The sequence below is a fragment of the Strongylocentrotus purpuratus genome, unplaced genomic scaffold (assembly GCF_000002235.5).
Source record: "Strongylocentrotus purpuratus isolate Spur 01 unplaced genomic scaffold, Spur_5.0 spur5_scaffold_17, whole genome shotgun sequence".
Lineage (NCBI taxonomy): Eukaryota > Metazoa > Echinodermata > Echinoidea > Camarodonta > Strongylocentrotidae > Strongylocentrotus > Strongylocentrotus purpuratus.
Genome location: NW_022145602.1, coordinates 13157436 through 13168270, shown reverse-complemented (window position 1 = coordinate 13168270; position 10835 = coordinate 13157436). Strand labels below are relative to the sequence as shown.

General features: G+C 38.6%; 1 protein-coding gene across 1 annotated transcript; it reads right to left on the bottom strand.

Annotated features, from left to right (window-relative positions):
• Positions 1-316: 316 nt before the first annotated feature.
• On the bottom strand, positions 317-8175 carry LOC105438357 (serine-threonine kinase receptor-associated protein). The gene is made up of 8 exons (XM_030987749.1): positions 8071-8175; positions 7331-7461; positions 6547-6682; positions 5284-5365; positions 3995-4167; positions 3130-3267; positions 1685-1821; positions 317-960 (listed from the first exon to the last, which is right to left on the bottom strand). The coding sequence occupies exons 2-8, from the start codon at positions 7449-7451 to the stop codon at positions 731-733; spliced, it is 1017 nt and encodes a 338-aa protein (XP_030843609.1). The 5' UTR covers positions 7452-7461; positions 8071-8175; the 3' UTR covers positions 317-730.
• Positions 8176-10835: the final 2660 nt, after the last annotated feature.

The following is a 10835-nucleotide window of genomic DNA, read 5'->3' as shown; positions in this document are numbered from 1 at the left end:
GGATGACACGCTTGACCAAAATGAAATAATTTAGACAATTTAATGTTTCCTTAGAAATACAACTCCTCTCTTTCTCTCCATCAAGTTCAACATATCGAGGGTTCAGTGACACAAAGATGTAACTCAATATGTTGCCATAATCAGTATTTGATATCAAAATGTTCAGAAAAATGTGGGCTTTCCAAAGAAAAAAAAAGGCTTAACTCCACCCAACACCACATTGAAGTCAATGGCTGGTGAAACATAGACTTAACTCCTTAATAAAGGCCCAAGTGCTCATTGAAACATAAACCCCTTTTTCTCAAAATGGCCAAAAAGGATTTACATCTTTGTGTCACTGACCCCTCGATATAACTGGATTCACTTGAAAATAATAGACATGGCCAGTTCCCTCTGGTTGTCTCTTGTTCCTCAGTTTTATCAAATGCCACAAAACCATAATGTCCAAAGTGCTCTTGGAGGGATTTATCATCAGCAGACCTTCTACGTTGCGACGAAAGCTTACGCCATGCAAATTATACAGTCAAACCTGCTTTAGTGACCACCTGTTTACGAAGACCACATTTTTTGTTTCCCTTGAAAGTGGTTTCTCATTGAAATGTGTACTACGGGAACCTGTTTACAAAGACCACCTGTCTTCAAAGACCATTTTTTGTATTTCCCTTGGGCGGTTGCTATAGACAGGTTTGACTGTATAGGACATCAACTAAATCGGCATGGAGACGATCAGTTAGCTCTCGGCCTTGACAACCGTTGGGGGCGACATAGCCTCGTTTGCGACATTACACACTGGGACGCCTTCCGCTTCGCTGTCGTCGATCCACTTCCAGAGACCGTAGGTCTTGCCGATGTTGGTCTGCCAGAGCCGCAGGGTTCCGTCCTCCGAGCCACTGGCATACATCTCGCCATCGGGCGAGAAACGCACGCAGTGGACCGGACCGAAGTGACCCTTGTACGAAGCTGGGAGAAGTGTGGAGAATATAAAGAGTAAGAGTGAACAAGTATTATTGAATCAAGTGTATTTCAAAGAGAAGGTTGAGTTCTGGGAAGAGGTGAAAAATCATTTGAGAGCATTATCATTGCATTATCCAAATGTGAAAGAACATCAGATACAAAGTGTTCCCTGAATAGCATGGCTCTTGAAATGACTTCATATTCTTAATATGGCATGTAACAACATCAGGGGGTGGAATCTTAGGGAAGAGAAATATAGGAGGTTTAAGGGGTGGAAGGGAGGGTAGACCGGTGATGCAGTGTACTAACTTTCTTCCTTGCCCAGCTCATATGAAAATCCTGACAAAATTGAAGTCTTCCCTTTCCAGACTGTTTATTTCTTGTGTAACCAAATAAGGGGGGGGGGGGGAGAGGCACACTCCGGTGTAGCCACAATTTTTCAGTGGAAGGGGAGTCTGCACAAATAAGGTCAATGCTTTTCTTGGGGAGGCATTAGCAATTGGAAAGCAGTGTTAAACTTGACGCAGCATTTCTAGAGGAGGGGGAGGGGGAAACCACATATAAAATTGTGGAGCAGTGTTAAACTAGGCACCAAATTTCTAGGAGGTGGAGTGGGGGAGGGGAGGGGGGAGGGGTACAAGCCCCCAGTGAGTGATGACCCCTCGTTTAATTGCTAGACGGATGTGATTGATTGGGAGAGCAAGAATCAAAACAAATTCTGTGTACTCACCTTCCTCTTTGCCGTCTTCATATGAGAACCGGTAGATCTTAAAGTCTTCCCCTCCAGAAACAAACGTCTTCTTATCGGGACTGAGCGAGGCAGAGTACATGGCCGTCTCTGTGCTGTATTTCTTGATCTCCTCAAATCTAGTATGAAAAATTAAAGAAGTATAGAAATATATCAAATCAAGACCTAGATCTCTAATATAATACTTTAATCACAAGACTAAACTAACTCCAACTCAATTGAAACAAAATGCATACATGTATGACAATACAAAACAATACTATACCATCAAATTATAAGGAATAAAATAATGATACACGGTTTGGAATGGTAAATGTCAATCATAATTAACATGATTAATATCAACAAATAGACTAATTTTCCGTCCGAAGGAAAAGAAAGAAGAAAAAGCAAAGGTAGAAGTCATAGAGAAGAGAAATGAGGGTATATGGGTTAGGGGCAAAAAATTTACAATGAAACCTCCTTTATCAGCCACCTGTCTTTAAAGACCCCATTTTCTATTTCTGTTAAATTATATTTCTATCTTAAATGTATACTGAAGGAAACTGTACATAAAGACCATCTTCCTACAAAGGTCACTTTTCTTGTCTGTCTCAAAAATCTTCTTTACTTTCTTAGTACTCTCTTTGAGGTGTCTCCACATTTCATTTTAAAGAGAAGGTTGAGTTCTGGGAAGAGGTGAAAAATAATTTGTGAGCGTTATCATTCTTATTATGCAAGTGTGGAAGAACATCAGATAAGACATGTTCCCTGAAAAGCATGGCTCTTCAAATGCCTTCATATTCTAAATATGTCATGTAAAATCGTAAAAATCCGGGGTAGGATTTTTACGCCATGTGTTTGTGTAGTCCCGTATACATCTTTCTGTGTACAGTGTTTGTAACTTTACCAAGACTTGGCCAAATTTCTTATCATTTTGATGATTCCAGAACCTTGCAATACACACAAATTCTTATATGCTAGATGATCAACCTTTCCTGGTCGATTCCACACCGTTTCTTTCACAATGCAATCGCATGACCAGAACTCAACTTCATCTTTAAATGACAAAAATGTTAGTATGATAACAGCCCATGCAGCTCAGCCGTAGATGGAGCCATGCCAAGCCTAGCATCACTTTTAAATGTGCACTACAGTCAAACCTGCTTTAGAGACCACCTGTCTATAAAGACTACATTTTTCATATTTCTTGAATAAGGTTTCTCATTTTGAAACATGTACTAAAGAAACCGGTACTAAAGACCACTTTTCATGTTTCTCTTGAATGGTCTTTATATATACAGGTTCCACTACTGATATATATAAAAACAACCTGTACATAAAGACTACCTGCCCATAAAGGCTACTTTTCTTGTCTGAAATGAGCAGTCTTCATATACAGGTTTCACTGTATTCATCATGCACATAATGGGTTTGAATCTCTTTACCTGTCTGCGCTGTAGAAAGATATGTTCTTGCCATGAGTAACGACCAGCGTAGAGCCATCGCTGACCAAGTCTAGGCTAGAATTGCTGGAACTGAGAGGAATCTTTCTCACCTCGGAGTTTGACGCGATGTCCCATATCCTGGAGAGTAAACAAAGGAAAAAATATAACGATAAATGCCCAAAGTTAAAGACCCTGTCGAAAGTGAACAAAAAAATGGATCAATTATACATATCGACAGATAGATTATAAGCCATCGTTTGGGATAATATCAATTATATATCATTTCAGTGTCAGTCAGAGGAGTAACAGCTCTCTGAAAACTCAAAATCTAAAGCTATGAAAATCAGAAGTTGTCAACCTAAAAACTATTGATTCAAATCAATCGCAATTTGAAATTAATCGCAACTGTGAACTGAAAGATGTTCATGCATGGGTATTTAGTCATTGGTGAAGTAGGCAACTTGGCGATCACTACATAACACTGAGCCAACAGGTATTACGTTCCTGTGCGTATGTCCGTGTGCTGCCCTCTATATACCCACGCATGAGCAACTTTAAGAGCCAGGAGCCCGTTCCTCGAAACCGTCATACGTCTAACTTCTTGACTATCCCATTGAAACATGTGTTATGGAATTAACATGTGTTTCAATGGGATAGTCAAGAAGTTAGACTTATGATGGTTTCGAGGAACGGGCCCCAGGAGTTGCGATTAATCTGAATCCATCACAACTTTTTATGGGACGAGGCCCAGAACAATTGGTAAATTTACTATTTATTAAGAGTCTTGAGGGTAAAAAAATTGCAATGAACCTAAATTCATCTTTGATCTTTGTCACTATATCGGTGTTTACAATCAAGTACAAACCTGAGAGTTTTGTCATCGGAGCAGCTGACGATGGACCTTTCGTCAGGCAGGAAGCGGGCGTGTTTGATGTTGTCTTCGTGTCCACTGAATACGACTGGGTCTGCCTCGGGGGCGTTCAGGTCAAATATCCTCAAGAGCTTCTCGTTGCTTGCTGTCAAAAGCTTACAGCTATCCTATAATAATAATAATAATATGAACAATTTATATAGCGTTTGTGACATAAAAATTTCAAAGCGCTGTACACTACAAATCAAGATTACTTCAAGAAAAATCAATATTACTAATGGAATTAACATTACTTCAATTACCCAGAAAATAAGATATTACTAATATAACTGAACAAATTAACATTACTTAAATTGCCAAGAAGATTAAACATTACTAAAGAAATTAACATAATATATAAATTCCTGGGAAAGTTAACATAATAGCAACAATTTAACAAAGGACATAATGTAGGCATCGTAATACAAATTCAAACTTATTTTATAGTTATTTAGGTGGTTTTTGGAATCAAAATTTGTAAATTTGGAATAGATGAGTTTTTAGATTTTAGATAATGCCTCTTCTAGTAGACTTGTGCAAATGAATTCAAAGCTCTGGATGTTTGCATTTGCTCCATTTCATAATCATCATAGTGGGTATAGCACTCATGTCTCTTAAACTGGACACATCAGGGGGTGTTTCACAAAGATCCTAAGTTGAACTTATCTCTAAGTTGGATTTAACAATTTGGTCTGCAATGACCTTTTATCTGCTCATGCTCAGACTGCAACTATGAACTGGCCTATTGAATCTTGCAAGTTAGCTTTTGAGTTGTCAGGTCTTAGGCAAGTCTTAGGGTCATCAAGGGCATTTTTTTTAACAAGGATGCATCAAATTTGAATGAACTTGGTTTACCCTGATGATAAAATTGTTTCCAGTGTATTATTACAAAGGTTGTTGGATTCCATTGCCAATCTACTCTGTTCAGTGAGGAGTATTCGCGTCAGTTGCCACACATAGACACTCAAACAAACCCAGAATAATAAGGAAACAAACTAAAAAACAATCAAAAGATAAACATTCAAATGACTTATCACATGAAATTTAATAAACATTTCTTAAATAATGCTACAATATACAAGTACAAGTATAAGCACATCGCAAGAATACAAACTGGTCCCAACATTCAGTGTATTTCTTTTTCGAAAACACAAATTAAGATTGTGCTTATTGTTTGTTCAAATAAAGTAGAATGCAATGTTTATTAAAGAATTCAAAAAAGAAGAATCAACTATTAAACTTACTGATGAAAAATCCACAGATTTGACAATGTGTTTGTGAGAGAAGTCATGCAGGGCTTCACCAGATACAGCATCCCATACTTTCCTGAATGGTGGAATAAAAAGAACAAAGACACAGTGATGTAAATCGAATATGTAAATGAATAGCAGGTAGTATTTTGTGGGGGTAACAAAAATACAGAACTGTGAGCAATAGTGGTAGTTTGTGTGGTATAAAACAGAGCAATATGCAGCCATCATGCTCACACTCACAGGTAAAGTCCAGAACATATGTGGGAGTATGTCGAAAATGAACTGCCGCAACGGTGTAAAAAAGGAACACCAAATCAATTTAAGGAGGATTTAATTGACTTACTATTTCCAGCTTAGCTTATTCAGAGACTCTCCAGCTATACCCTGCTACAAATCGGGGTTTGAGGGGTTTTCAAGTTGAAAATAATAATAGTTTTCCCCCTTCCTCATGTACACCAATAATACACACAAAATCCTTCAGTCTGGTTGCATATGCTACGGTCACAAAGGTTCGTACGAACGATAATTTCATACGAATCTCCCTGTTTTTCCATTGTCTTCCCCAATTTCCATTGTTTGAAAATCGTTTGTACGGCGTTCGTAGCAGTTCGTAATGGCATTTGTGACCGAGGCTTTACTTACAAGCATTTATGCTTTCTTAGCAGGCAGGTCAAATAACCACCACCATTCATATGAATTAACACTGTACGGGTTTGGAGGTGAAGTTATTTCAATCAATCTGCACCAGGGATGAGACAGGGAAATTCCCAAAAAAGGAGGAAGATTAAATGGTGGTTCGGAGAACACTTAAGAATATATTTTCAATATGTAAAAGGACACGTTTCCCTTGCATTTGAATTCTAACGTTAAGAAATATTTGTTACCCTTCTTCTCTTTCTAACCTTGGAGATGTTTCACAAAGATCCTAAGTTGAACTTATCTCTAAGTTGGACTTAACAATTATGGAAAGCCGTTAGCATCTTTGAAAATATTTTGTAAAAGTTATTTTAAAGGGCATCAAAAGTTTATTCAAATAATTCATATTTTCTATTATCAAGGATCTTTTCATGTTCTTGATATGGAATTTATGAAAAGTCTAAAACACTTGAATTTTTGCCTTTGAATAATTCATTTTTAAGGCTTCAAATGGCTCTCCATAACGTTTAAGTCCAACTTAGAGTTAAGTTTGACTTAGGATCTTTGAAAAACACCCCCCAGATTGTCACAAAACACCATTAAAGCACTACGACTTACGCAGAGAAGTCAGCAGCAGCTGTCGCGGCCAGTTTAGCTTCTCTGTTCAGAGCCGCACCCCACACCGCCCCCTTGTGGCCACTAAAGGTTCCAATCCAATCCCCAGTCTCACCTTGCCTTAGCATCGGCTGGCCATCTGAAATAGTGATAAACATAATTAATTGATTAATCGATTAAAGGGGAACTAACCCCAAAGAATAAGTGTAGAAGTGTGTCTTAAATGACATCCTTGTTCATATTATGATACAATTTAAGTAAAATTTGGCTATCAAATTTTGGCGAATTTGGGGCTCCCAACACTTCAGAGGGGCTTTTAACTTACAGTACGTACATCTTTGAAGGCTTCAATGGTGAAGATAGATTCTTTCGAGAGTGATTCAAATGCCCTGAGCATAAATAGTAAATGTATTTTCAACTTCTTGGAAAGGCAATAAGGGTATTTTATCCCGGCCTTACCAGTTTTCTGAGAACTGGGGAGTGTTTCACAAAGACTAAGATCGACTTTAAGTTGGACTTAACTATGGCAGGCCATTCATGCCACTGGTTGCTGTCACCAATGGTTTCTCAATTATGATCTTCAGATAATATTTTTTCTACTTTATTGAATTATCAAAAAATGTAAATTCTGTAGATTTGTGACCACGGTTTGTACGTCTCTTGAGAGACCAATGCCAGTAAATGGTGAGAGCAAACAATGGCATGAACGGCCTGTCATACATGTAGTTAAGTCCAACTTAAAGTTGATCTTAGCCTTTGTGAAACACCAACCTGGCTTAAGACTCACCTTTACAAGCACTGATCATGAAGTAGCCATGCTCGAGTGTGATCTCGCTGAAGGAGAGGTCAACGACAGGTCGGGTGTGGCCTGGACAGCTGATTGCCGTCTGACGAGCTGCGATAGACATGGTGATTGGTCTGAAAGAAAATAATGTAACCGTAATGTCTCAGATCCTCATTACGGTAGATAACTTCACACAGGCGCGCGCCCGCCCGCAACCCACCATCGGTATGTAGGCTAATTGAATTGTGCAGCGGTTTTCAGTGAAACCTGTGAAAAAGTGTATAGATCTAGACCTCTAACTATTGTTAGATCTAGACTTGTAATATCAACATTTTTCCGAAAAATACTCCAAAAATATCATGAAAATTGATACGAAACAGGTATCAAGTCTACACATAACAAATTTTAACTCATGATCTTTATTTGGACATTTCATGAATATTTACTTCATTTTGGGTATGTTTTAGAAGGGCATCCCCACGCCGGTGTTACGGGTCAAATTTTGGATAGGTTTCTGAACAAGCGCCGCGCCGGCAAGGTTAGGTTAAAAAAAAGACGCGACCCGCCACAGCACAGCTAAACAACAAAATATACAATAGCGTGGGACTGTACAGACGATACGACCTAAATTAATTGTAGTTTACCGTCATCCAGAAACAGTCAAATAAATCCCTTTAAGCCATTTACAATTCATAGCATCAACATTTGATTTTTCACCTTCATTAATTTGAAATTCGGCTTACCAAATGAGACGAATAACCCTGATTTGTAGCAAAATTTGGGCAGATGTCACCTCAGAAAGAGTTGAAATTATCGATCAATTATAGCTAGCTAGCTACGCTAACACGCGAAAAGTATGGTGAAGTTAAGTTATTAATACATGTTTTTTTTTTAAGTGTTCTAATCCCCAGTTTGGCTAATGCCTATTTCTCCCATGCAAATAAGGTTAATTCATTAAATCATTATTAATATTTATGACTAAATGTTTATTGTATATCTATGAATAATATAGACTAATGGGCATTTATAGCCAAAACTAGTGGGAATTTATAGAATAAATGAGCCATAGAGCAAATAGACGATGAAAATTACATCATCATTATTATTCCTTTACTAGCTGCTTTTCTTTTTTGTTGTTGGTTGTGGTAAACATGTGTCACTCTGTATTAAATATGTACAACTATGTGGTAAACCACATGATTTGAACCCCACACTGTGACAATACTGTGAACACAGAGTTTACACACAGTTCCGTACCACACTGTGGTATAATGTGTCACTCTGTGTTAAATATGTACGACTATGTGGTAAACCACATGATCTGAACCCCACACTGTGACAATACTGTGACCACAGAGTTAACACATATTTCAATACATATACCACTGTGGTAAATATGTGGTACTCTGAGTTTAGTATGTCAGTTTATGTGGATATTATGTGGTAAACCCAGGCGCGTACACAGGGGGGGGGGGGGGGGGGCTAACCCCCGTTGAATTGTTTTAATGTGTATGTTTTGTGTCTTTTTGGGGGGAACCCCCCCCCCCCCCCCCGCTTATTCAGCGGCTGGTTGAGTCGTTGCGATTTTTTGGGACGCCATGTCCTCTTACCCCCCCCCCCCCGCTTATTCAGCGGCTGGCTGAGTCGTTGCGAAAATTTTGGCCCGATTTTAACCCCCCCCCCCCCCCTTGGAAAAATTCTGCGTACGCCACTGGGTAAACCACATGGTCTGAAACTTACTGTGACAACGATGTGAACATTGTGATTGTCCATAAGGGCTAGCTTAATTATAGGCCGAGCATACTTCAACCGCATACCTCCCAATGAGGGTCAAGTGTACATTTTAAGTTGAGTTGTCATATTAATATTCCGTTGCCGACGACAGGGATTTCCAAAATCAATTTAGACAACCTAATACTAACCGTCAAAATATGTTGCTGCAAACAACATGCTTTTGAGACATAGGCTATAACATTTTGTGTGTTGTCACATCCCAAATCCCCATTCCTGCCCAATTATACACAAACACACAAGCGAACACATTTTTATTTTATTTTGAATAACCATAGCTGAACCTCTATTCGTCAATTCTGATTTCGGGATGCCGGTTTAATTTTTTAATTTTCCGACTCAATGGTGCATCAAATTCGTTTTTTGAATTCTAAAGTGTATATAATGATATTGTTATGGGCCTAACAATATTAGTAGAAAATATTTAGCGGCAAATCAGCCAGCCGGTGAATAAGCGGGGGGGGGGGGGGGGGGGGGGCACTATTTTGTGTTTACTCAACACGCCCCCCCCCCCTACTACCTGGGGCCAAAAAGTACTTTGTTTAAATATAAATTTAGCCAGGGATGCATGGGAGCCCGTTTTCTTATTCTTCTTTTTTTTTAAGTGGAATTGAAATTTTATTTTTTTAAACTAAAAAACATATTTTTTTGGGGGGGGGGGCAGGGGTGGGATCTGCCCCCGGGTCTGCTAATTTAGGCACTTGCAAGCGTAATGAAAGATGCATGTGATGATAGACATGAGTTATAATAATTGTAAGCAATCCACGTTTCTTCTTGATATGTGGGATACGGTTATCACTATAATAATCTCTATAATACATGTATGATAGTTAATATGCATGGACCAGCCAAATGATGACTTAAAGGCTTACGAGATCGACAGTCCTCCGACATGCCCGTGTCATTGCCCTTCTAACAATTTTTCTAAGGGTTTACAAGACCTATACATGAACGGTTTAGTGGATCGTCAGTCTAGTCTGCTTGGCTGTCGCTCTCCTGGCCCCCTCCCACTATTTTTAGAATGTCCTAGAAATTAGCGACATTATCATATCTCTCCATGAAAACAGCATTGATGCCCCCCCCCTTCTCATTTTTTGTTCCTTTTGGTTGTTGTTCAAAAACACTATTGTTAGGCCCATAACAATACCATTCTATATACACTTTGGAATGAAAGAACAGGTTTTGATGCACCATTGATTCGGAACATCAAACCGAAATCAAACCTTAATGGCGATGATAAAAATGACGAATAGTTCACAACAGCTACATGGTTATTCAAAATAAAATAGAAATGTGTGCGCGCGCGTTGCTTGTGTGTTTGTGTATAATTGGGTAGGAATGGGGATTTGGGATGTGACAACATACAAAATGTTATAGCCTATGTCTCAAAAGCATGTTGTTTGCAGCAACATTTATTATTGACGGTTATTATTAAGTTGTCTAAATTGATTTTGGAAATTCCCTGTCGTCAGTAACGGAATACCCCCGCAAAACTGTCGACTTGACCATCATTGGGAAATGGGAGGTATACAGTTCTCCTCTTTTTCTTCTTGTACTTCAGAAGCGGATCTAGAGGGGGGGGGGGGGTTGGGGGTTTGCAACCCCCCCAAATAAATCCGGGGACCATTTTTTTAAATCTTATCTTTTTTTAAAACTTGTAATTTTATTTTATTCTATTTCTATGTATTTATTTCATTTATTATTATTATTATTATTA